Here is a 27,261-nt window from a genome sequence, read left to right as displayed (position 1 = left end):
TGTAGTACCAAACCCAAAGCCCCACATACCAGGGCAAGTGATGCAGCACCAGGCTATACCCGCAGTCCCCTCTATCCACACCTGGGGCCCATTTTGGACCTCTGTGCACACCCGCTGCCAGGATAGGCCAGTACTTTCCCAGACCTACATGTCCGGGCCGCATGGATGAGGACAGCTTTGGGACAGGCTGGCAGACAAAGCACAAGGAGATGAAACCTGCTGGGGAAGCCCAAGCAGAAGACTGTTTCCCTGTCAGGTGCTGGCCTGTTCCCTACTGTGCTTTTTTTTTTTTTTGGGGGGGGGGAGGTGTTCGAGACAGGGTTTCTCTGTGTAGCCCTGGCTGTCCTGGAACTCACTCTGTAGATCAGGCTGGCCTCAAACTCAGAAATCCACCTGTCTCTGATTCCCAAGTGCTGGGATTAAAGGCGTGTGCCACCACTGTCCCGCTCCCACTGTGCCCTTAAGGAAATGCAGCGGATAGATAGACAGAAGTGAGGCCATTCAGACTGTTTATTCCTCAGCTCCGACTGCACACACCACCGACAGGTCCCCAAATCCCAGGCTTTGGGCTAAAAAGCGAAGGCACTGTGTCAGAGTTAAGGCCCAGGTGGCTCTTGGGGATTTGCCTGTGTATCGCTGTGGCAATAGAAGACACTCCTGCTACTGACCACTAGGACTCTGGGCTTCCAAGCAGAGTCCTCAGAGTACAGAGTACCAGGCAAGAGCCCTGGCTATAGTCACTTTGGGTGCCCAGGGGCTAGCAGGCAGGGAGATGCCAAACCAGTACCTGCCCAAAAGACTGGAACCCCCAGAAGGAACAATGGCATTGCTGAGCCTAATTCTAGGAAACTAAGACAGGCTCAAGAAAGCACCCCAAAGTAGATCAGGAACCCACAGAGTTGCACAGAAGTTTGCTCATGGACAGCCAGTGGGTGAAGATGAGGAGGTGGCTTGGGCATGTCAAGGTTGCCATGGCAACACACTTGCCACAGCCATAAAGTGGTCTACTGTCTCCCAGGGAGGCACAGTCTCAGAGCTTGCTCCGTGGGGCTTCAGGCAGGGGCCGCTGCAGGCGCCACACGACCCTGACAGGCTCGGTGGCCAGGTCCAGCTCCCGGAGGCCACACAGGTCACCGGTCTGGCTGTACTGCTTCAGGGCTGGCTGGAGCACCGTGATGGGGATGCTGAAGTTCAGGTGTGGGTAGGTGGCCCCCGTGTTATTGTCCCGTGTGTTGCTGGCAACAATGCCTGTGGGGGAGAGAGCAATGAGGCTATGAGGCAGTAGATGGGGTATCCAGGGTGCAGGGAGGACCTTCTCCTTGAGGGAGACTTGGGGGCCCTTTGGGGGTTTGGAAACCCCCAGTGCTGGGTGCTGAGCTTTTGCTACAGCTTCTGCTCCTTATAGCACACACACCCCCATCCATGCTGCCCCCTTCACAACCTCCATAAAATGGCCTAAGCTCACTGGATCATTATCTTTCCCTCACCACAAAGGACAGGATTCAGGGTGTTTCCATAGCCTGTGCAAACCACCAAATGAATCAACGGGGAAAAAAATGAGGCAGACCCACACAGCTTTGGCCTGCTTTGCTGGCTAGCTTTCTGTCACCTTGGCACAAACATTTTGGAAACACGAACCTCAACTGAGAAAACGTCCCATCACATGGGACCGTGGATTTTCTTGATTGATGGGTGAGGGCCCAGTACACAGTGGGTGGGGCCATCCCTGGGCTGGTGGTCCTGGGAACTCTAAGAAAGTAGGCTAGGCAAGCCATGGGGAGCAAGCCAGTAAGCAGCATGCCTCCATGGCTGATGCATCAGCTCCTGCCTCGAGTCCTTGTCCTGACTTCCTATGACGATGGAACTGTGGTACGTGATAAACCCTCCCCTCCCCTGGTTGCTTCGGATCATGGTATTGATCACGACAGCAGACACTCTAAGCAAGAAGCTGGCACGGGTTTTGTTTTGTTTTCTTAAGAGCATTTTACAGGTTAAAGAGTTGGCTCAGTGGTTAAAAGTACCCGTTTACTCTTGCAGAGAGTCCAGTTTTGATTCCCAGCCCCTACATGGCGGTTCCCAACCACCAGTAGCGCTGGTTCTAAAGGATCTGACCTTCATGACTAGACATGTGACTAACCGAACCCTAAATTTCATAATCTAAATGAGACTTAGTGGCTTATTTAAGGTCACAGCAGTGGCCAGAACCAGGAGAAGGCCACCGGCCTAGCCCTTTCCCCCTTCCAGTTCAGCATCCTTCCTTCACCTTAGAGGCAGATTAGGTGAAAACTTCAGCTAACTAAAGGAGGGCACAAGGTCTACTGTCATCCCAGTAGGGCCTTCCAAGATGGATGGCAGGCTACCACTGGCAGGATCAAGGTTTGGGCAAGAAGGAGATTGGGGGTGAAAAGAGCTAGTTACCCAGGAGGTCCCCTGAGCGTGTGGAGAAGAGAGGTCCTCCGCTAGAGCCGCCATGCACAGCGCAGGTGGTCTGCAGCATCACTGGGGTGTCATCCACATGCACCACGGCTGACAGGATGCCTGAGGTCACCGAGGGCCCACAAGCCTGGCCAAAGACACCAAAGCCCACCACGCTGACAGGCTCACCTGCCAGAGAGGAGAGTAATGAAGCTGGGTACCTCCACTCTATGCCCACTCCTGTCCTGCCATCTCCCCTGAGTTCCTGCTCATCTCCTTCTACGTCCCTAGGCATCTTCCCCAGGAACCCCACCCGGAGATTAAGAATTCACTGTGTTCCCAGTTGCATGTGCCCAACCAGTATTCTGGCGGCATTGGGCATCAGGCAAGTCCCCCGGCCCTCACTCCTTCACTAAATGGGGTAGTTATTTTTAAGGCTGTTGTCACCTAGCTCACACATGTGATCAATATCCATCTCTCTCTGGGACCAAATCTCTTGGTGAAGACATGGTGATGTGGCCATACCTAGCCCCAGCTCCCTTCTCCAAGTGCTTTGAAGGAACAAAGCACACCTCACCCAGGCCTCGCCATACCAGAAGGTGCAGCAGCCCCATTTGACCAAAGGGCAAACCGAGATGGGGTGTTTGTGTGTGTGTGTGTGCGCGCACGCTCACGTGCGCATGTAGTAAGAATGTAAGCACACCAGCGGCAGAGGAGAGATGCTAATCCAGAGGACCTCTCTCTTTTGTCACCATACGAAATGGAATCTCTGGGGCTGGAGATGGAACTCAGTCCGTGGAGTGCTTGCCTGTCATGCATAAATCCTGGGTTGGATCCCCAGGACCCCATAAAATGAGTGTGATAGCACATTTGTAACCCCAGAAAAAGTAGCAGGAGGATCAGAAGTTCATTATTAGCCTTGGCCATCTGGGGTGCTTACCACCCGCTTGGGCTACTTAAGACTCTGTCTCAAAATATAAAAAAATAAATCTAAATCATGCCACCCAAATTATGGCACTGGAGTCCCCAAAGTCAAGGACCCCATATTACCTTGCTTCAGGCCCTCAATAAGGTATCCACTTGGCTCAGCACTTGGGGTGTCAATGACTGATATACAGGGAAGAACCCCCAAACCCCACCCAAGCTCCCAAATCCCTTGCTTGACAGGCTTTGCCCATTCTTGCCTGCCAGCTCTCGGGTCTGGCATGATTTGTGTCAACACTGGCTCCTGCCTGGGCCCCCATCACTTCAGACCCTTTGTCCTTTACCTTCATGGAAGTGCTCTGCAGGGACAGGCGTGGGGACACCGTTCAGGTCCTCCTCCAGGCTCACCACTGCTATGTCATACGGAGAGGTCTCCTGAGTGGCAAACACCACTCGTCCCCAGATTGCCACATTCCTGGGGACACAGGAAACAAGTGACAAGCTAGCCTTTGGTTGCCTTAGCACTGGGGAGAGAGCAATACAAGAGACGAGTCATGGGATGGGGTGGGTGTGGTGACGCACACCTTTGATCCTAAGACTTGGGATGCAGGGGCAGGCAGATGTCTGAGCTCTGGGGCAGCCAGGACTGCATACTGAGAGTCTGTCTTATTTGGGGGCAGGAGGACTGAAGTCAGAATATAGGGACAGGTATCAGCCTTGAAGCCCACACTTAACCAGATGTGCTTACAAACGCAGCACGCTTCTATAGCTGCACATGCCTGACCATAACCTAGTGAGTCCTGTGACCAGACCTTGCTGATGCTTGTGGACACTGGCTCACTCCTTTCTCTTAAACCTACAAACAAATCATTGGTATTATCCCCTTTAGACGGTGCAGCTGAGGCTCAGAGAGGCCAAGCAACCTTCCTAAAGGTCACAGAGCAAACAGTAAGGAGCCAGGGGGAGCTTAACAAAACTCTACTGCTTCACTCCTGGGCAGGCATCGAGGGAAGAGGCTTCTTTTTGAGACAGGGTCTCTCTCCATAGCCCTAGCTGTCCAGGAACTCACTCTGTAGACAGGGGCACGCTACTACCTACTCTGTAGGGTAGCTGTTTCCAGAAAAACCTGATGATTTCCTTAAGATCAGCAGGCAAGGGGAGAGTGAGAAGTTGGGGGCACACCTCATTTTCACTAGGAAAACTACAGCTGTTCAGTTGGCTGCCTGTAGGGACTCTGGCAAAGCTGGGCTTCATTAGGATACAGGGCTAACCTCAGAAGTTCAGAAAGGCCTGGGCTGAGAGGCAAAGGACAAGCTTAAATCCACGGTGCTCCTTGGCTCTAAGTATCTGGAGCTACAGAGGACACAGAACCATAGGCAACCATGCCAGAAAGCCAGGAAGCCAAGGCCACTGGCCTACTGCCAGAGCAAGAAAAGGAGGGCAAAGGTGTTTCTCTACAGAGGAAATAAGTTGACTGTCTCTGCCTAGCTATACTCTGAACTCGCTCAGATCTATCTGCATGGGTCTAAGTCCTATGCTCTAATTAGGCAGACCTTGCTTCATCTTCAAGTGGCAAGGCAGCCCTGGTGAGGCTCTAAGGGAGCCCTCATTAGATAGAACGCATCAGTCATCCCCCCAGGGCCTTCATTTATCACTTCCAGGGTTGAAGTCCTTAGGGTAAGCCTTCCATGGTCAAAGGGCTTTAGTGGGGCCTAAACAGCAAAGCCAAGAGACAAGAGAAGCTGCCCAAAGAGTTTCAGGCTAGTTAAGGGCTCAAAGGCACCCAGTCCTACCTGCCTATAATACCACGGGTCCCCATGCTAAGAGTAGCTTGTGTCTGGCAGTTTGCCCAAGCTTCACTGGGTCCTATCAAGAGGTCCAAATCCCCTCATCTTGGTTGTCAAGAATGAACCAAGGTTTCTAACACTGGGACCTGGTGAAGGGGGCAGTCCTGGGCCTTACTTGGGTGTAGCCGAGTGTACCAAGACCCGGGCTGCTTCCCGGGGTGCCACATGACGGCAGGTCACCACCAGGCGAGGCGCCACGGCCACTCCGGAGCCCCACACGGTACCACACTCCACCAGCACCGCCGCGGCCGCCCACGGGGGTCCGAGATCTCGCAGGGGCAGGCCCCGGGGCGCGCCCACCTCCGGTGGCAGCAGCACCGACAGAGAGGCGGAGCCCGGATGCAGACTGGAGAGCGCCCAGCGGGCAACCTGAAGCAGCGGGGCGGCGGCGCACAGCAACGTGAGGCCCACCCACTCGCGGGCCTTCCAGCAGAGCGGCGCGGCCACCAGAGCCACCAGCGCGCCGGCGGGTCGAGCCGCGAATACGCCGCCGCCTTCCGTGCCGGGCAGGCAGCGCGCGTCGGTGAGCAGCAGCGGCCCCGCCGCGTTGCTGAGCACGCCACGGCTCAGCGTGTTGAGGAAGATGTCCGGGCAGAAAGCACCGAACGGAGATCCGCAAGCCAGCAGCGGTGCGCCCTTGGTCACGACCCCGAGCGGTGCCACGGTCACCGCCGGCCCGCGCCTCTCTTCCGCCGCCGCGCCCCGCTGCACCCGCAGCAGGGCGAACCAGCCGAGCGCGCGCAACTGGTCCTCCTCCTCCTCCTCCGACACCGCATCGTCGGGCGCCGAGCTCACGAAGTGCCACTGATCGGCCGCTTCGGCCCCGAAGAGCCGCGCGAAGTGCGAGCGGAAGCCCGGGCAGCTGAGCAGCAAGAGCAGCCGCGCCGGCCGCGGGGGCTGCAGAGGCCTCGCGCGGGCCCGGCTCGGGGCACCGGGTTCGAGGCCCAGGCTTGCGCACTGAGGCGTGCACAGTCCCGGGAGTTCCTGGTCCGCGCGGCCGGCGGGGCTGGCAGTCGTGGGTCCCCACTGCACGTGGAGGCGCAGGTCATCGCTGCAACTGTCGCCCGGCAGGAAGGCGGCGCCCGTCTGGGTCAGCGCCGCGCTGCCCGTCCTCAGGAAAGGGGTGAAGATGCCCCCGTGGCACAGCACCAGGCCTGGGCTGCGGCTCAGGATCACCCCGCTGCAGCTCCACGAGCCCACGTCGGGCTGTCCTGCCCGCGAGGCGCTCACCACGCAGCCCGCCTGCTCCGCCACTCTCATGGAGGGTCCCCATTGCCGCCCCATGGCTTCCCCGAAACGTCGCACAACGGCTGTCACCTCAGGGCGACTGGCGCAAACTCTGACTCAGGCCTCCTCGCCGAGCCCGATTGGCTAAACCCCAAGCGGCCGCCCCTATTGGCTGGGCATAGCGCCGAGTCCCGATTGGCTACTGATGCTAATCCTCCTTTACTAATCCTCCTTTCCCCGCCCTCTTAATGTAGCCAACCTGGGACCCTTGGGTTAGGGGCCTGGGGTGGGGGTGGGGCAGTGAAGAGAAACCTCCTGGGCGACAGACATGAAGCGTCACAGGGAGACCGATAAGGGCGACAGTCCCTAGTCGAATCTCGTACTTGGCCGGCAAATACCTGGACCACACAGTCTCTGCACGATGTAAGCAACCTCCGTCCCTGATAGTGGGACATTATGGGCCAAGGGCCAAGGTTGGCCCTTGGTTGATTGAATACATACATACATACATACATACATACATACATACATACATATGTTTATTTTGGATTTTCGAGATAAGGCTTCTCTGTTCGGTCCTGGAACTCGCTCTGTAGACTAGGCAGGCCTCGAACTCAGGGATCCATCTGTCTCTACCTCCCAAACCCAGGGACCAAAGGCGTGAGCCTCTAAACCCCGCTCTACTTTAAAAATTTTGTAAATCCTACAACAATCCACTAGGGGGCAAACGACTCACAAAATGACTCCTAGGACAGTTACTAAAATTCCCACAATACATAGCTTTTAGAATTGTTTTGAGACAGGGTGCCGCTTTTTGGCCGGCACTGGCATCGAACTTTGGCAACCTTCTGCCTACAGCCTTCCTGGAGTCCAGGGATTACACTCCCGAGCATGCGTATTTCACATGACATTTCTAACCACCGCTCAGGATTTATATGAGATGGGGGTAAATACTTTGAAAGTCCAGAATTAAATAGTTCAGGTTTTGTGGGCTATAAAATCTTCACCTCCAAATATTCAGCACATAACAGTCTCATAAATTTGAATTTTATATACAACCCATATTCTACAATTGTGCTCCGCCACCATTTACTAGTGTAAAAATGGAGACTGGAGAGGAGGGTTCAGCAGTTAAGGGATGTTACGGCTCTAATCCTGGACCCTAGTTTGGTTCGCAGTACCCACACGGTATCTTACAGTTGCTTGTAATTATAGCTCCAGGATATCCAATACCCTCTTCTGGCATCTGCTGTCTCCTGGACTCATGACTCAGGCAGGCAAACACATGTACACATAAATTCGATAAAAAATTTCCTTACTTTCCAAATTACGTCTGAGGACAGCTGAGCGCAAACAGTATGTTTGGAGAGGCTTCATGAACCTCACCAAAGCTATGCTTTGAATCACTAAAATGTTTTTCCGTTTAGTGAGATTTCTAGCATACTGTGAAAAAAAAAACAACCCATTTGTTTTGTTGCATAACTTCTCGGAGTGAAATTAACACTGGTGTTGCTTTCCCAACCAGCACACCTAACGCTTCCAGTGCTCCTGTGTCAAAAACCTACCTGAAAAGGGAAAACAGTGGTGGTTGTGGTGGTGGTGGGGGTGTGTGTGGCACCAGAACTGGAATGAAGCAGCCTTCTCAGAGCAGGCAGTCCTGGTTTGCAGACAGAGATGACCAACAGATCTACCTTCCCCAGTTTCCTGGTAATGAAGACTCTAGAACCCAATAATTCTCCTCCCTCGATGGCCTTCAAGCCTCCAGGGCACTCTGTTCCTTGACAAGTTTTTCTGTTTAGGGCTGATCACAGACAGTCCAAGTCAGGCAGCAGCGCCTTATGTTAAGGTGCTGGAACTAGACTCTGATTCTCAGGTCCCTCTGTCCCCAAGAAACATACCCTTTACCCACAGAACCAGTTTCCGTCCCCTGTAAAGGTGATCACAGGACACATCTAGCATACTGTTTTGGATTTTGCTGTCTTCTGGTGTTTTTTATAAGAAACTGTAATGTTAATGTGGAATCAGACTTCTGTTTTGCCAAGTGTGGCTCTGGCTATTGGCTGACTCTGCTAGTTAGGAATGTCCAAGCACAGCCATTAGCACGGTTACAAAGATGACCAACCTCCTCACGCCACAACATGATCCAAGATGCTCAAATAGCACACTGCTTTCCTTTTTAACAGTCTTTTATCCTGGTAGCAATTCAAGATTCACATTCTCTTTAAATGTTCCTCCCTGTATGTAAGGAAGAATCTTTGTTTTTCTTCCCAATACTGCATGTTCACTCAGAACAAATCAATTAAAAAAAAAAAAGAGGCAAGTTGATTTTAGCTTTTTATTAAAATGCTTAAGATACAGACTGACCTTCTTTTGTAAATGACAGTTTTACTTTTGCTGAAACAGGACACATACACTCTGATAAACAGAATGAAGAGTCTCAGTTCATTGGAGGCCTTGGGCAAGGCCCTGGCCCTCAGGTGGAGTTGCACTTGCTGCAGCGACCACTTTGGCCAGCTTATTTAGATGGTGTTCTGTGCAGCATGAAGCACACTGATGCCACTTGTCAGCCGTCTCTTTCTCCAGTGGCCAAAATAAACCACTTTCACAAAGAGCCACCCTGGGCAGAGTCCAGTCTTCTAGGTTGCCACTGAGCAGTTAGGGACAAACAAGACAGACAAATGAGGAACCCTACACAGGCCATCACACCCATCATGTGTCTGGACAGACATGTGGACAGTCTTTAGCCAAAGGCAATAAAGGGCACACCAGCTACCTACCCAGCTTGCTCAGGGTTTTAGCAACAGGCCCTTCCACACAGACAGCTCTCATCCCAGCTGTATGTGGGTGAACGCAATGCATGCAGTTTGCAGACAGACATCTCACCAAGGCTCTGCGTTGGGAACCCGGCAGTGTATCAGAACACTGTCCCAGGGGCTCAGTGCTCAAAACTAAAACGTGGTAAGACACTCCCCAGGAGTGTGCTCCCACCTTCCCTACTCTCTTGTCAGAATACAGCAGCAGAATTTCCACTTAAGAACCTACCCTCACCTTGCATTATAGGAAATCAGAATCAAGATACCTTCTCGTCTACAGACGAGACTCTCATCCACTCAAGGGTAGAATGTAAAGTTAACATCAGGAAAACTCAACCTCACACATGCAGCAAGAAAACCACACACTATATATAAAACTCCTGTCCATGATCCTCACAGGTATGCACGCTGCTGCTTCCACGCTGGCACTTGCTGCTGCCGGAAGGTCATCTGGATTTTCTGTTATTTCTGAAGGGGAAAACACAGAGCCCCCTGAGAGGTTTTCCTAGGTTCTTGTTGCTACCAGATCAGATGGGGAGCATCTCACAGAGTTCAGAGCCTCAAGCTGCTGATTTTGACCTGCATCCTCCTGTTCAGAACGCCCCTCTAGAATCTGTTCAAAAGCATTAGAGCCACACCCGAAGCATGGGGTCTACATGAGAGATGTCCTTAACTCTTTCATGAGGCAAAAGTCACTTTTTACATCTACAGTGAAGAAAGGAAGGTGCTACACAGAGAGATGAAATTCCACAACAGTATAAAAGCAAAGCCTGCTGAAACCGGTAACCACAAATGAAGTTGACAACATGACCATGACACTTTACCCACTCCAGATGAGGACTCCCTTTACTACGGGTGGAGACCAGTCCAGGGAAGGCCGAGGCTCTGTCGTCTCCCGGCGCTTGTCTTGGGTAACACCCTCAACAGGCAGTCACACAGCGGAGCTCTGGCCTCCAATGTGCTATCTGTTCATAATTTTATGAAGTATCTAAATTTCATTTACTAGTTTAAAAAAAAAAAGAATAGAAAATCTGGACCAAGTAAATTGTGAACTCAAAAAGTTAGAGAAGGGATACCAATTACATTAACAACACTTTCTTTAAAAAATAGAATCACTTTCTTTTGAAATCAACCAGTGGTGAGACGTGTTTTTCTTCTCAGGTGTCCCATGATGGCACCCAGCTTTCCCTGGCAAATGCTGCCAGCCCCAGTCCCCGCACACTGCCCGGCAGCTGCAGCAGCAGGCAGTGTGGAGAAGAGCACATGTCACCACTGGGCAATGAGCGTAGACAGATGCGTGGCTTCTCAATGCCATACATGGTTGGAGAGCTTTCCTTGTTCTATTAGAAAAGTCCATGAGGAAGCTGTGAATAGGATCAGTCCAGAAGGAAAACTCTTTATTTCAGTGTCCACACATCAGTCAATGTACTGGGAGAGCCAGCGGAAACCCTCGCCGTAGCCTTGCCTCTTGAGCACACTGCACATGAACACTTCCATGGGGCGGGCGTTCAGCTCCTTCAGAGTCACATTCCCCTACAGGAGGCAAACCCAGAAAGGCCTGTTAGGACCTCACATGCAAAAGCACACACACACACACAGAGACACACACACACACACAGTAACTGCAGTGTGAGGACCTCAGTTCAGGTCTCCAGCACCCACACAGAAAGCTGGGCATGGTGGCACACGCCTGGACTCCAGACACAAGTGGATTCCCGAAGCTCTGTGCTCAGCCAACTTACCCCAATAAATGAGTGCCAAATTCTTTTGAGACTCACAGCTAAAGCTGACCTCAAGTCTCTGCATACATGAACAAGTATGTACACACACACTAAGTACCTGGCTTATAGTTCTGTATTTTCTCTCATCAGCCTTTCTAGACCAGAGCCTCCCTTCAGAGTCTAGTACAGATAATAGGCACACTGATGTAGGGTATCCCAGTTCTATTTCTGCCTTTAGTATCCATTTGCCATGCAGACCTGAACAAAATACTGTTTCCTCATTTGTAAAATAGGGTAAGAGTTTCACTTCTATCAGCACTAGGATGGCCAAGTGCTTCAATTTTAATACCTGAAAAGCATACAGAATGCTTTCTAAAGGTCCATTTAATTGTGTATATGTGGATGTCTGTGGCAATGTACCAGAATGCAGCGCCCATGGAGGCCATGGGCTTCAGACTGCCTGGAGCTGGAGTTACACATGCCTGTGAGCTGCCCAACATGGATGCTAAGTATCAAGCCTGGGTTCTCTGCAAGTGCAAGACGTACTCTTTTTTTTTTTTTTTTAATTGGATATTTTATTTACATTTCATATGTTGTCCCCTTACCCCATCCCCACCCACCCGGGAACCCCCTTTCCCCTTACCCCTCCTCCTTCTTCTCTGCAAGACGTACTCTTAACTGCTGAGCCATCTCCTCAGCCCCAGAAAATTTTTTAAAAGATTGAAGCCAGATATGCTGGCACACGCCTTCAATCCTAGCACTGGGGAGGCAGAGACCACCAGATCTCTGACTCTGAGGACAGCCTGGTCTACACAGACCTTGTCTGAAAATAGTAACAATTATTTTTTTTTTTTTAGATCCAAAAATAAGTAAATATTAACATCAAATGGTGGCTAGCAAGTATCTGTCAAACACCAACTCCAGGGTATATAGCACTGACCTCTGACACCTACAGGCACTGCATTATGCATGGTACACAGTCACACACAAGCAAAACACCCATCCATAAAATAAAAAAATAAAATATTCAAAGAAGATTGCCTTTTCTAGCATTTTTAGCATGTCTTCAATTATTAGGTATTAGAGACAGGTGAAGAGGGGAGTCGTATGGCTAAGTGGCAGAGCACGCACTCAGCACATACATGGACCTGAGCTCAAAGCCCTCTTTGTATCACTGGGAAGGAGGAAGGAAATGACTAAAGAAAATCCCCCTGATAAAACATTCACACTCCAGAGACCCTCTCTCAAAACACACACGCACCAAAAAAAAAAAAAAAAAAAAAAAAAAAATAAAAAAAAAAAAAAAAAAAAAAAAAAAAAAAAAAAAAAAAAAAAAAAAAAAAAAGAAAAGAAAAGAAAAGAAAATAAAAGAAACCGCAGCCATAGCCTGGTGGTGGTGGCGCATGCCTTTAATCCCAGCACTTAGGAGGCAGAGGCAGGCGGATTTCTGAGTTCGAGGCCAGCCTGGTCTACAGAGTGAGTTCCAGGACAGCCAGGGCTACACAGAGACATCCTCAAAAAAAGAAACTGCAGCCATGGTATCTGCCTCACATCTCCTGAGGACGTTTCGCTTACCTTTCCTGTGGTCTGCCCATAGAGCCCAAATATTTCACGGAGTTTTTCTTCACTGATTGCATCTGTCCTGTCAATTTTGTTTCCCAAGATAAGAATTGGCACGTTGGATATTGTTTCGTCAGTCATTAAAGCCTAGAGATAGGATTAAAAAGACAAACCCAAGTGAGCAACTTAGGAAATGACAGCTCCTCACAGAAACCATCTGAGACCGGCTCTTGTTCATCTCGGCATGAGGTGCTGAGAGGAGGACAGAAGAGAAAGGCCCTGGATGTGTCAACAAACCTGGGATAAACAGAACACAGCAGATGACTGATGTCACAAGGAACTGGACAGAAAGTCCACACTAGCATGTTCGGGAAAGCAGGACGACCCACACTTGAACAAAACCTTAGCTAAGATGTGGAACTGAGGCTGCGCTCCACGGGAAGGGAAAGAGCACAGTGGCAGTGCAACAGTGCGAGAATTCAAAGAGCCACACACAGCGCCCGCCGCCTGACTGGATTAAGACATTTACACAGATGTGCCGCAACAGAGCAAATGTGATAGCAACTGACGACCACGTCCCGGTGCCAGTCTGAAAATGTAAGCTCCACTAGAGCCTAAAGACTGTGAACCCAAGGTCAGCAAATCTATACCTTCAGAACAGGGATTCGGTAACCAGTGCTTGTCACTTAGATGATCTGTAAAATCCAACTGAATGGACTATGCAAGACGGGTTCTGGGAAGAACTGAAGTGAGAGTCTAACAACAGAGCGGACAAGGAGACAGTGCTGATGCGGTCTCAAGACCAGGCATCTGAGTCTCACAGACAGGAGAGTAAGGAAGAACCTTTTTATCCTGTAAGTGACAAAACCACTGAAGGAATCAAAGCTGAGGAGTGAGTGGCAGCTCCCTCTGACATTAAATCAGAGTATACAATAGAGGATGGAGAGACAGCACTGAGGAGAAGAGCACTGGCTGCTCCTCCAGAGGATCCAGGTTCAATTCCCAGCACCCACATGGCAGTTCACAACTGTCTGTAATTTGAGTTCCAAGGACTGACACCCTCACACCAATGCACATAAAATAAAATAATTTAAAAAGAAAGAAGTTAGCCCCACACAAAATGAGACCTAAGCATTTGAAACATACATTAAAAAACAAAAACATGAGAGGGTTTCAAACTGCAAGAATAAACACACACACACACACACACACACACACACACACAAAAGAGAAAGGCTCTGGAGAGATGGCTCAGTGACTAAGAGCACTTGCTCTTGTAAGGGACTGAGGGTCAGTTCTCAGCACCCACATGGCAGTTCCGTCTTCTGTGACTCCGATTCCACAGGATGAGCACTGGCATGCAGGCATGCGGCACGGACACAGACATGCATGCAAATACTCATACCCATAAACGTTAATTCAAACAAAAGTTAAAAAGACGAGATACAGGGGGAAGGAACAGGTGTTATAAGGTAACATTATACAAAGTCTAACAAAGGAGGAAACCCAAAGTGAATAAAAACCTGAAGAATGCTGGCAGACCATGCAGCCTGTCACATGACTCTGTAGAAAAAAAGACTCAAAAACACAAAAACTCAGGATTGGAGAGAAGTATTGACTGGGGGGTGCTCGAGAGATGGTTCAGTGGTTAAGAGCACTGGCTGTTCTTCCAGAGGACCTGAGTTAAATTCCCAATGACCACATGGTGGCTCACAACCATCTGTAATAGAGTCTGATGCACTTTTCTGATGTCTGAAGACAGTGACAGTGTACTCACATACATAAAATAAATAAATAAATCTTAAAAAAAAAAGTACTGGCTACTCTTTCAGGTCCTGAGTTCAATTCCCAGCAACCACATGGAGGCTCACAACCATCTATAACTGAAGTCCCATGGGATCTGATGCCCTCTTCTGGTATACAGATAAACAGGCAGACAAACCTCTCATATTCATAAAATGCATGAATAAATAAATCTTTTTAAAAATATAAAACCTCTCAACTCTTCCGGAGTTTCCCTATGCTAAGGCTACAGAGAGAGCAGCCATGGTGAGGGAGCAGCAGTCCTCTTAACTACGTGGGGGCACCGGGCAGCTGAGGAGTGCTGTGAGCATCTGGGCCATGCAGGTAACCCTATCACATGAACTATAAAACTTACTCAACTTCAAGCTGAGCTTCCTCGGGGCATTGAAAAGCTAAATCTCACTGGGCTAGAGAGAGCTCAGTGGTTGGTTAAGAGCACTGGCTGTTCTTCCAGAGAATCTATTCCCAGCACCCACACGATGGTTCACAACAGTTTATTATGTCAGCCCCATTTCCAGGGAATACAGTGCCCTCTGGCTTCTGCAGGCACCAGGCAAGCACACAGCACCCATACATAGATCCAGGGAAAACATTTTTACATATAAAAGAAATAAATACATCTTTAAAAAAAAACCCAAACCATATCTCAGATAAAGGTATTTTCTTCAAGGACTCTGGTCATTTTAAGTATTGGTACTATTGAGTCTGTATTTCTTAAGGGAAAGAAGGAAAAATAGACATATAAAAATATAAACCTACATTAAGCTCAACTTTGGATTCCATGAGACGAGAATGATCCGCACAGTCCACCAGAAAAACTATACCATTAATCGCTGGGAGATAATTTTTCCAAACCCGACGTGCTAAAAGACAAAATTTGTAGATCAACAAGACTCTAGTGACAAGTGACTAGCCTACTGGTCTACAAAGGGAGACTTGCTGAGCTCACCAAGGCCTGACTGCAGTGGTTAGAGCAGAGGATGCACGCTGATGGCCTGTGAGCCAGACTTGAGTTTTTAAAACTAAGTTTCTGCCTTCCCTGACAGAGTGTAGACCTAGCAACTCCACACCTGTGGGTAACACAATGACCGCCCCCTTTGCTAACACTGCCAAAATCCCCACCAGTTCCACTGCTGTAAACGTAGAAACTAAGAAGTGACCAGTCTGGGACCTAAAGCTAGTAACTTTGTAAGTTCCAAGTTAAAAGCTAATGACTTAGCTGTGCATGTAATTCTTCTCCATGGTAGTTCCTAACAGCGAATAACTGTGTGAGCAGACGTGAGTGCGGGGACCTGGCAGGTACTAGACACTCAGGCCAGGCAATCAGGTTCTGATGTTTAGCCACTGTCTTTTGTGTGTCATTGTTCTAAGACAATGTTGTGACATTGTGTTCTGAGACATTGTTATAAGACAGGGTCTCACAATGTTGTATAGCCTGGGCTGGCCTTGAACTGTCCATCTTTCTGCCTCAGCCCCTAGGAGGTGAAATTAGAGATCTGTACCAACATGGACAATGGCTCCCAACCATCTATAATGGGATGTGATGGCCTCTTCTGGCATGCAGGTGTACATGCAGTTGGAGCACTCATGTACATAAAATAGAGAAATCTTTTATAAAAGGTTTAGGCACACTGCTTTCCTGTGGTGTCTCACAAACCACCGTGACGCAGTCTCTTACCTTGTTCATGCCCACCGAGATCAAAAGTGGTGAAAGTCATTCCAGCAATTGTCAGTTCTTCTGAAGCTGCAAGTGTCAAAAAGGGGGAAAGAAATAAACTTCTAACTAAAGGTCCAAGTGCTAGTACTGAGAACCAATACTAATGTAAACATAATCAAGTTTTCACTGTGTAAAGACCAGGGTACAGCAGGAAAATATTCTTAACCTTAAAAAGCCTCAATTTCCCCTTTCTCCAAGTTTCCCACTTAAGATCAAATATGGGAACTATGTCTCATTACAGAACTGGTCAGAAAGTGACAAGTCCCAGGCATGCAGAGTGGGTGACCTGAGTGTATCTACAGTAACTTGCTTCCAGGACCTCAGTTAGTAAAAGAACTACATCAACTGGGGACCATCCTCCGTGCATGTACTGACCATCAGAAGGTCACCTGGCAATCTGAAACTTACTGGGATGGAGCGTTGGTACGTGCTGGCCTAGTCTGTCATCTTTCAGCATGTGAAGAAGAGTAGTTTTGCCTGCGTTGTCCAAACCTAAGAATACAAGTTTTCCAGATTTCTTGTAGAGTCCTGTAAGAGAAAAAAGAAAGGTTTAAATGTTCTTCCTACTAAAGGCAGCTTGGATACAAATTGTTTGAGGAGACATAGTAGCAACCTGCACTGTGTTTCATGAAAAGAGCTTTACCTAAGAACTGGAGGACACTGCTGAAGCCATTGTAGATCCACTCGAAGATGAAAGACATTATTGATGCTTGTTACCTGTGTAAACATGAACGGAACATTAGCTTTTCGTATGCCTCATTCTCTGACCATGACACATGTTCACAGGCCTGAGTTCCCTAGTAAGAAAGCAAAGTCGGGGGCTGGAGACATGTTTCAGCAGTTAACAACAGTTTCTGCTCTTACAAAGGACCCAGCTTTGATTCTCAGCACCCACATGGTAGTTCACAACTGTATGTTAACTCCAGTTCCAAGGGACTCCAACACTCTCTTCTAGCCTCTGTGGTAAACATACATGCACACAAGCAAAACACACACACATAAAATAAAAATCAATGTTGCAAAGACCAACTAATCTCCTTCGTTCTTGAGACGAGGATTTTGTAGTCTGAAGGGAAGCCTCTAGGACTCTCACATCTGCAAATTCAGACAGTCAGAGAACTCGGAGTCACAGACACATTGTCCTCTTTTAATGGGAGAGGCACTCCTCCAGGCAGCGGCCCATCACTGCTGCCTGCTAACTGGCAACATCCCTAGGAATTCAGTATCTTTAATGATCAGAATCAAGCTGGGCAGTGGTAGCACACGTCTTTAATAGCACTTAGTTTAGTAGCACTTAGGAGGCAGAATCTCTTAGTTTGAGGCCAGCCTGGTCTACAGAAGAGTGTTCCAGAATAGCCAGGGCCACACAGAGAAAGCCTGTCTTGAAAAGTGAATTAAAAAGGCAAACAGATGCACCCACAGGAACCATGCTGAGAGTTGGGGCAGTGACATGTCCATGTCATCCCAGCACTGGGGAAACAGAGGCAGGGAAATCTTTGACCAGCCTGGTCCACACTGGGTCCTAGGCCACTAGGATTCTCTCTTAAAACAAAAGAACCAAAACAGAAGAGTTCATTGACTGAAGAGTTCATGAACCTGAATGAAGTTTAAGCTGTTCTATACAGCTCCAAAAAGGACACAGCAAACCTATCAACTGGCCTGTTTGGTTGACTCCATTTACTAAGGTCCTTAACCACTTTGCAGATGTTTCAACTTATGAAAAGATAGTCTATCTTACAGAAACATAAAGGGATAAAAACTTATTCTGTAATTTAGTATATATCCATTTTATGAACTCCTAATTTAAGAATACTAAATCATAATATAGCAAGAGGTTCCAAAGCAAGTAAGTATCTTATCTGTTTCTTTTGAGACAGGGTCTCAACCATGTAGCACCAAGGACTGCTGCTACAGTCTGTCTTGACTAGCACAGACACCAAACCCACTTGTCCTATTTCCTACAGGCTTAGGAAGGAAAAAACTGCATGACTCAAAGCCACTGAGAGCTCTAAGTATAGAGAGTTAAGAAGGAAGGATCTAGAAATACAGAGAAATTGTAAGGCTCACAAAGGCCCATTTCCTGGTCACACCAAATTTCTGTATCAGTAGCTCTATTTACTGCAGAAAAGAAAAATCATTACTTTCTCAACAAAACAAAACTTTACAGAAAATGCAGCAACTGCAATTAGACAAAAGTTTCATGAACAATAACGGGAAGAAATGTTACTCACGGGCAGTGGTGGCGCATGCCTTTAATCCCAGCACTTGGGAGGCAGAGGCAGGCGGATTTCTGAGTTCGAGGCCAGCCTGGTCTACAAAGTGAGTTCCAGGACAGCCAGGACTACACAGAGAAACCCTGTCTCGAAAAACAAACAAACAAAAAAAAAAAAGAAATGTTACTCACAAAATATGCATGTATACACATTTGTATATATGTGTGTGTGTGTTTACCTTTTAAGAAACAGGATCCCACTGTGTTGCCCAGACTGGCTTCAAACTCCAGGGCTTTAAGCTAACCTTATGCTTCAGCATACTGAAGAGCTGCTATGCATAGTCACACCTGTATTCCTCACAGATGCCAGAAGAAAAGCAAACTATCTAATTATTGGGGTTTCTCAGGCCTACGGCCTGACCTGTAAACCTTAGACACTACCATATCTTACTCCATTCAGCTTTTACCAAAGAACAGCATCTGGGTGGAGGTACAGACAGAAACTGTGGCATGCAGAATACATTTTGCATGTTAAGTAATAGCCAAGAAGGGCACTACACACTTGTAATCTTATCACTCAAGAGGCTCAAAAAGATCACAAGTTCAAAGCCTGGCCTGGGCTACATTGGGAATCCAAGCCCCTGTCTCAAAACAAACAAACAAACAAACAAACAAACAAGCCCTGGAGCCTCAGCCATACAGTGAACTGAAGTCAGTCTGAATCATGAGAGCCCATCACCAAAAAAATAAAAATGTTGATGTCGAGGAGGCTAGGAGCTTAGCCTAGTGCTATGGAGGGATACTTCCTAAACTGCATGGCGCTGGGTTTGAGTCTTGGCACTAACTGACTGACAGCTTTATCTAGAAACTTAGCAGTTTAAGCCCAGTAACAAACATATATTAAGTTCAACTGTTTTAGTTACTGAGTAAATAAAACAATACATCTTTCTTCTACAGTCCCCCTAGCCAGACACCCTCCCTTTATGTCTCTTTATTCCAGAAGAAATCCAGTTCATCTTTAACAGGCTGTGGCCTACTGTGGCCACTCTTACACCCAACGCTTCTAACTCGTGTACTGGTTTGCTGCCAATAGTACAGCACTTTTTTTTTTTAAACCACATCTTTTTAGAAGTATTCCCAAGATGGGCATGAGAGGGAAACCTTTAATCACAGCAGCTAAGAGGCTGAGGCAGGAAGAGGAGCTTTAGTTTGTGGCAGCTTCTCCTACACATTAAGTTCCAAGCCAATCTGGGTTACATAGTGACACTCTATTTCAAAAAAACAAAGAAAAACAAAGCAAATATTCTCAGCCTGGTCAATTCTACAAATGTGACACTTTAGGGGATTGTTTTTAAAGTGGTAACTGAATTATTTTAACTTTCCAACTTATTTTCCTTCCCAGATCTTGTTTAAAAGCCCTATCAATTCTTCCTACCAGAATGATATGGAGACGTACTGGGATGAAGTCTTCAGTGATGTTAAAAAGTAGTACTCCTATCAGACCTCAGGAGTTGGGCTGTACTGCTGCCCAAAGCTGAGGAAATGGCCTTGCTGACACTGTCCTTGAGATCTAAGATCTGAACCAATTCATCCATCAGCAACCTTAGACTTTATACAGTACCAGCATATATACCTCATCTTATCCTCTCACCAACTCCACAAGCCGAGATCTCTGACCTCGGTTAACAAGATGAAGATGTAGAGCCTCTCCAGGTTACCTGTCTTGCTTTTGTGTGGCCAAAAGCATCAGTTCCAAAAGCCATGAGAGATGGTTCAGAGCACCAACCACTCTTCCAGAAGACCTGGGTTCAATTCCCAGCACCCACATGGAAGCTCAAAACTGTCTGTTAACTCCAGTTCTATAGGATCTCACAGACACACATGCAGGCAAAACAATTCACATCAAATAAAAATAAGGTATTTAAAAAGCCTCTCACCTAAAACCAAAGTTTTCCTGCTAATATTAAAATCCAATCACAAAACTTCCGAAAAGGTAAAAGGGAACTTTCCTCTCTAACCTACCACCTACGCAGACGATAATCTTAAGAACACACTTTTCAGATGGTATGTTTACTGAAAAACACTCTATTTCTTTTCTATTCTTCGTCTACTCTGTTAAGAACATTAAAACCAACAACACTATTCATGAACCTTAAGTAAAAACCGTGCAAATATCAAGACTAATGGAAAACAAACAAGAGGAAGTCCCAGAAAGACCACCAGGCAATAAAAATATACTCTACTTAAACATTTTCACGCCCGATCAATCTAGAGTAGAAGACAGCTGGCTATTAACTAAGAAAGTCTGCGGAGCTGCAAGGTGAATGTCAAACATCAACTTACGGCCAATTCCCCCTAAACCTCCCTTCTCAACCTGAGCAGACGGAGCCCAGGTACTGAGGAAACACTCGAGTAAAGGAGGATCCTGAGAAAGGGTATTTGGTACCATTCTCACCTGGGCAAAAATAATGAAGAAAACATTCATCTACGATAATCGCCCGAGGGAATTTTTCCATGCACAGGGGGGAAAAAGGGGGGAAACGAAGTGTTGGTGGAAGGAGCGAACACTGGGTTCCAGACAGAGCATTGGATACCCAGAGGCTGAACGTGGGGCTCGAGCGCCCACTCGCTACCTCTGCAGAACCCAAAGATGAGTGCCAGGGCTCCAGCTACCCTCACCGAGGAACCACACTCCTCCGCCACGGAGGCCACGAAGCCGTCCCAAAAATCCGAACGCCGCCACGCCACCCCGCAGCTGCGGCCCGTCCCCGCCCAGAGCCGGCCCGCGGAACCGCCTGCGTGTCACTGCCCCCCCACCCAGCCCCTCCGCGGCGGCCCTAGCCCCGACCTTCGCTGAGGCCCGCCCCGGGCCCGCTGCCCCACCGCCACCTCCTCCGCTTGGGCCCCGACTCACGGCCCGAGGGGCTCCTCCGGCGGTGGCTGGCGGCGCGACCCTCCCTCAGAGCACACAGCCCAGCAATACCTGGGACCGCCAGCTACGCGCCGGATGTACGTCACGCCCCTCCCTGAGACTTCCGGGCACGCACTTGCCCCGCCCCTTCTAAACGTCACGCCGTTCGGGCCTGGGGGGGGGTTCCGCCCTAACAGCCACTCAGGGCGCGGAGAGGCGGGCCCAAGGCGTGACGTACGCTCCGGGGGAAGCCCCGCCCTCTCCGTGTAGGCAGTCCCGCGACGAAAGACGTGGCAACGCCTGTCAGGCTGCCTGTGACTCTGTCTGTCCCCAACTTAAGCCTCTACTTCAGCCCGGGGCTTCCGATCCCAGTACGTTTTCAGACGCACCGCGGACGACAGAAGCGGAGGCTGCCAGATATAGGTAGAGTCTAGGACAGTAGAATTGACTTTGGTGACCTCAACCTAGGTGGATGCCACATAGTCATTGTTTTAAGTCGTTTTCCCAGCGTTGGGATAGCGTCTCTCATTTTTTTTTTTAAAACTTTCTAAATAAAAGCGACAAGAGTTTAATGAGCAATTTCGGGCAGTTCCCTGGGTACTTGGGATCCTTCATCTAATTTAACCCTCGCTACTACTGATAGCCCCACTGAACAAAGCAGTTAAGTGGGGCTTGCAAAATAGCTCATCGGTTAAAGGTAGGTTTGCTATTGTATTAGCCAGGGCTCTCAGAGGGACCGATGCTATCCCGGCGTTGTGATGCACACCTTTAATCCCAGCCCTTGGGAATCTAAGATATATGAACTTCTTGATTCCAGGCCAGCCAGAGTTACGTGGTGATATCCTGTCTTAAACAAACAAACAAACAAGGAACAGAGATAGAATAATTATACATGTGCAATTTTAAAAATTTTTTTACTTGTGAGTGTTTTGTTTGCATGGATGTCTGTACCACATGCATGTTTTGAGACCAAAAACGGTCGTCAGATCCTCTGGAACAGGAGTTCCAGACCATGGTGTTGACTCCAGTGACCATATCTGTGCTGGGAATTGAACCAGGTCCTCCAGAAGCTCATTCAGTGCTTTTAACTGCTCAGCCATCTCTCCAGCCCCAATATACACATATAATTAAGAGGCTTTATTACAGTGTCTTACAGGCTGTGGTCTGAGTAGTTCAACAATTGTCTCCCAGTGGAAAGGCCAAGAGTTGGGTAATCATTCAGACCACCAGACTGATAGGCTCAGCAGTCCCAGTCGGATGCCGGGAAGCTAGGGAACTACTATATAGCCAGTAGTCACCAGTCTAAATTGGAATTGCAAAGAAGTAGATTCTAAAACCAATGAAGGAAAGCCTCAGTTAATTCCAGATGTAGTCAACTTGACAACCAAGATGAGCAATCACACTGCTCAAGAACTGACAGCCTGAGTTCAGTTTCCAGAACCATGGAAAGTGGGGTAGGGAGGGCAGTCTCTGCAAACACCGGGGCTGGCAAAGGGATGATCCGTGTGAGCTAAGAGGGAAATCAGGTCAGTGCGACTTAGTTAGCCAGTGTTGGTTCAAACTTCTAGAATCTGACACCAGGCATTCCATAAAAATGGATCCATAGTGTAAGGACCTAGGGGAGGGGCTGGTCTCAGTCACAAAAATAGCATAGATGTCACCAAGCTATAAAGTTCATGTGACATCTCCCCTAAAGATTGGTTCAATACCTACCTCACAACTGTTTGTAACTCTGGTCCCAAGGGATCCAGCACCCTTTTCTGACATTCAAGGCCTCTTGGAACACATGATGCATATACAATGAAAGCAGAACATCCATAGAATCAAAATAATTAAGGTCATTTTTAAAAAATCAAAAACAACACAGCGAGGTGTATCTGGATGCAGCTACATTCCAGCACTCAGGAGGCAGAGGCAGGAGAAGCTCTGCACTCTGAGGGCAGCTTGGCTGGTTAGTGCAGCTGAGGAGATGCAGCCCAACACTGCAGCAGTAGCCCAAGGGGCTCCTTTCCCCATCCCACTCCAGTAAAGCTGCTTGATTGCAGCTCGGAAGAATCAGAAGAGAAGCAAAGTTAGCCAGTTTATTAAACAGACCTAAGAAAGGGTACGTGCTTCAGAGCAGTGGTTCTCAACCTTCCCAAGGCTTCGAACCTTTAGTACAGTTCCTCAGGTTGTGGTGACCTGTGACCTCCCAACCATAAAATGATTTTCATTGCCACTTCCTATCTGTAATTTCACCGGTATGGATAATGTGAATATCTGATATTTCTGATGATCTTAGGTGACCCCTGTGAAAGGGTCGCTTGAGTCCCAGAGGGGTCATGATCCCTATGGTTGAGATCCACTGCGTTAGACTTAAGTTTGAGAAGATAGATGGTGGGTATTTGTTAATTTTTGGGAAAGGATTGAACAGAACCCAAGACATGAGTATGGGCTTCTCTGTGTGTGTGTGTGTGATTTTTGTGGTTTTTTTTTTTTTTTTTTTTTGGTTTTTCGAGACAGGGTTTCTCTGTGTAGCCCTGGCTGTCCTGGAACTCACGCTGTAGACCAGGCTAGCCTCGAACTCTCGAACTCAGAAATCCGCCTGCCTCTGCCTCCCAAGTGCTGGGATTAAAGGCGTGCGCCACCACCGCCCGGCGATTTTTGTGGTTTTTAAAGTTACATTGTTCAAAGCCTGTGGCTTAAAGATGAAGCACACCAAGGGCTGGAGCAACGCCTACGTGGTTCAGAGTGTGTAACAGAGGCCCTGAGTTCTGTCTCAAGCACCAGCATCGGGTACAGTATCCTATAACTTGAACCCCAGAACTACATTCATGTCACATAACCACATATCAATACACACAAAGTTTTTGTTTTGTTTTGGTTTGTTTTTAAAGTTTTGGGGTTGGAGAGATGGTCTTGTTCTTTTAGAGGATACCATTTTTGTTGGTGGGTTCACAACTGCCCCAGGAGATCTGATGCCCTCTTCTGGTCTCTACCAGCACCTGTACTCAAGTGCGCACATCCACACACATACAAACACATACGCATAGTTAAAAATAAATCTCTGGAACCGTGCAGTGGTGGTGTCTCCGGTCTACAGAGTGAGTTCCAGGACAGCTAAGGTTACATACACAGAGAAGCTTTGTCTCAAAAATCAAACAAACAAACAAATCCATCTTTGGGGGCTTGAGAGAGGGCTCAATGGTTGAGAGTACTGTTGCTCTTTCGAGAGGTTCAGTACCAATATGGCAGCTCACAACCATCTGTAACTCCAGTTCCAGGGGACCCAATACCCTCTTCTGGTTTCTAGAAGCACCAGCCATGAACATGGTACATAGACAATACACACAGGCAAAACATATACACATTAAAAAAATTTTTTTTAATATTTTTTATTTCTTTATTTTATGTACAAGTACCCTGTAGCTGTCTTCAGACAAGCCACCAGAGGGCATCACATGGTGGTTGTAAGCCACCATGTGGTTGCTGGGAATTGAACTCAGGGTGTCTGGAAGAGCAGCCAGTGCCCTTAACCGCTGAGCCATCTCTCCAGCAACCCATTCATAAAGATTTTAAGACAAACTTTTTAAAAAATATTGTTAAAGGTTACATAATAAGTTGAGCTCAGAGTGAAATGCATTGACACTGTCTCAGAAGTGTTTTTAATTGAAAGAAATTAGTATTATATAAGCAAAGGTATGGAAGCTATTAGAAGGAATAGAAACCATGTAAGGGTCCGTGACTCACGAAGAATGATACCCCAGACTCACATAGCATCCAAGAGCAAAGTGTTTGTTCCGCAGAGAACCTGCACACAGGGGTCCACCATACTTCATGATGGAAGGCAGAGGTGTGGACTTAGCAGGGACAGCCTGTGAGGGTAGGAGTGAGGGACTTTTACCTTTCCTTTCCCTGATTGGTTGGCTCTATCTCTGGGGTATGGGTGCCCTTGTGATTGGTTAAGACTCTGGGGGTTTGGGGGACTTTGCTGATTAACTGTACTTGGGGCAGCTTCTACAGCTCCTGATTGGCTGCCCATGATGGGGCAGCTTCCTGATTGGCTGCCCATGAGGTTGGCTCAGGCTAGGTGATAGGGCAGCTTCCTGATTGGCTCCCCATGAGGGGTGGTTTTTTTCCTGGAACTGACTTGCTTTGGACTTTTCCAGTTCTGAGAAACAGAAACAGGCCTAGTCTCCCAAACTGCCAGTTTGCAACCTGTCATGGAGTCAGCCTGGTTCTGGCTAACTCAGTCCTCCCAACCATTGAGTTAAAAAGCACAATAGGAGACAAAAATTGATGACTTTAATGCTAGAAATGAGAGAATCATTATATATAAGACAAGGTGTCGTTAGGAAGAATGGCCTGGAACTTGATAGAGAGAGACGAGTCTGGCTTTGAACTTAGAAATCCATCTGCCTCTGCCTCCCAAGGGCTAAGATTAAAGCTGTGTGCCACCATGCCCAGCTAAAGAAATTTTTTTAAAAATGATTTTATCTTTTAGTTGTGTTCGTGCACTTGAATGGTGTCTTCAGAGGCCACAAGAGGGTGTCATTATCTTCTATGGTTGGAGTGCAGGTGGTTGTAATCTGTCTGATGTGGGTGCTGGGAACCCGCTCAGGTCCTCTGGAAGGGCAGCAAGCACGCTTACCCACTCAGCCATTTCTACTGCCTCTAGAATCATTTTTAAGACAAGGTTTGACTATCTTACTCAGGCTGTCCTTGAAGTCACTCTTAACCCATGTAGGCCTTGGTCTCACGGCCTCTTCAATTGCTAGGACCAATAGGCCTCCACCACTAAGCCTAGAGATTTTTATTTTATTTTATTTTGAGACAGAGTTTCTCTGTGTAGCCCTGGCTGTCCTGGAACTCACTCTGTAGACCAGGCTGGCCTCGAACTCAGAAATCCACCTGCCTCTAATCCTAGAGATCTTAAGGATTCTAATTTAGCAATGGACTGATTCCTGATGGATCCCCATGAGGGCACTGTTGGAGACGGTGGTATAGGAGTTGGGAAGTAGATAACTAGGAATGTACCTTGGAAAATATACCTTGTGCCTAGCCCCGTCTTGCCTTGATTTCCTCACTGTCATCTATGTTTCCACTGATAAATGGTATTATGCTTTAGCATTTCTCATCTAAAGCCCAAAGCAATGGGCTCAGCTAAGCTTGGCCTGAAGCCTGTGAGGCAAAATAAGCCTTCCCTCCTTTTGCCGTTCTCTCAGATATTTGGCCACAGTAACATAAACCAGAGACAAAAAGAGGAGACACAGATGAGATACAAGCACATGAAAGATGCTTACTATCCTTTGTCATGACAAAAAGTGAAATTAAAATGGCGAGGGGACATTTTATCACTGTGCATCTGATGGTGACACGAGGACCCCTAGGGCTTGCTGGCCAGCCAGTCTAGCCAAACCAGCAAGCTCCAGGTTCAATGAGGCCTTGCCTCAAAACTTGAGGTAGAACGGAGACAGCTCAGCAGTTAGGGGTGCATTTTGACTACTCTTGCAAAGGACTGGAGTTCAGTCTCCAGAAGCTGCAGCAGGCCACTTACAACCACCGCCAACTCCAGCTCCGGGTGCTACTGTGCCTCTGGCCTCCAAGAGCACCTGCCTCAATCTGCACAGACCCACACAGAAATAATAGTAAGTTCAGGTTAAATAAATATGAGTGTTCACTCTAAGTTATTACCTGACACTTTTATAGATGGGGAAACAGGGTTAGTGCCTGTATCTTGCCTGAGCACAGAGCTGAGAAGATGGGCCTGGATCCAAGCTGAGGACTTGCTAGCTCCAAAGGCCATGAACTCACCTAAAATAGTTCTGGCTGGTAACTTTGGTGCAATGCAAATGACTTAAGGGTTCAGTTCATTGATTACAGATGTAAATGCCATGTTTACTTCCACCTTAAATAAAGGTTTTGCTGTCTGCTAACATAGTAGTAACTTAAAAGTTTTTGCTTTTGAATAGGATGCTGGGAACTAGACATGGAACAAGACGTCTGTATGCACAAGAAATTCCATTCTCAGATTCGTAAAAACAAACAGCTTGCTTTTTTGAAACAGGTACTCAAAATGTTGCTCAGATCAGCCTGGAACTTGCAATGTAGACCAGGCTGGCCTTGAACTCA

General features: G+C 47.9%; 2 protein-coding genes across 4 annotated transcripts; both read right to left on the bottom strand.

Moving 5' to 3' along the window:
- Positions 1–492: 492 nt before the first annotated feature.
- Tysnd1 (trypsin domain containing 1) lies at positions 493–6,522 on the bottom strand. Of its 2 annotated transcripts, XM_028776841.1 has the most exons (4): positions 5,302–6,522; positions 3,684–3,814; positions 2,419–2,604; positions 493–1,248 (listed from the first exon to the last, which is right to left on the bottom strand). In XM_028776841.1, the coding sequence occupies exons 1-4, from the start codon at positions 6,468–6,470 to the stop codon at positions 1,031–1,033; spliced, it is 1,704 nt and encodes a 567-aa protein (XP_028632674.1). In that variant the 5' UTR covers positions 6,471–6,522; the 3' UTR covers positions 493–1,030. The 2 variants fall into 2 exon arrangements, with proteins under 2 accessions (XP_028632674.1, XP_028632675.1); XM_028776842.1 differs by lacking the exon at positions 2,419–2,604 and having other exon boundaries at positions 5,302–6,470.
- Positions 6,523–8,734: 2,212 nt separating this feature from the next.
- Sar1a (secretion associated Ras related GTPase 1A) lies at positions 8,735–21,282 on the bottom strand. 2 transcript variants are annotated; one of them, XM_028776887.1, is made up of 7 exons: positions 21,154–21,282; positions 16,671–16,744; positions 16,436–16,555; positions 15,989–16,054; positions 15,070–15,173; positions 12,523–12,654; positions 8,735–10,759 (listed from the first exon to the last, which is right to left on the bottom strand). In XM_028776887.1, the coding sequence occupies exons 2-7, from the start codon at positions 16,726–16,728 to the stop codon at positions 10,643–10,645; spliced, it is 597 nt and encodes a 198-aa protein (XP_028632720.1). In that variant the 5' UTR covers positions 16,729–16,744; positions 21,154–21,282; the 3' UTR covers positions 8,735–10,642. The 2 variants fall into 2 exon arrangements, with proteins under 2 accessions (XP_028632720.1, XP_028632719.1); XM_028776886.1 differs by having other exon boundaries at positions 21,223–21,259.
- Positions 21,283–27,261: the final 5,979 nt, after the last annotated feature.

Source organism: Grammomys surdaster, unplaced genomic scaffold (assembly GCF_004785775.1).
Source record: "Grammomys surdaster isolate TR1022 unplaced genomic scaffold, NIH_TR_1.0 273, whole genome shotgun sequence".
Classification (NCBI taxonomy): Eukaryota; Metazoa; Chordata; class Mammalia; order Rodentia; family Muridae; genus Grammomys; species Grammomys surdaster.
Note: the sequence above shows the minus strand (reverse complement) of the source record. Positions and strands in the feature narration are given on the sequence as shown.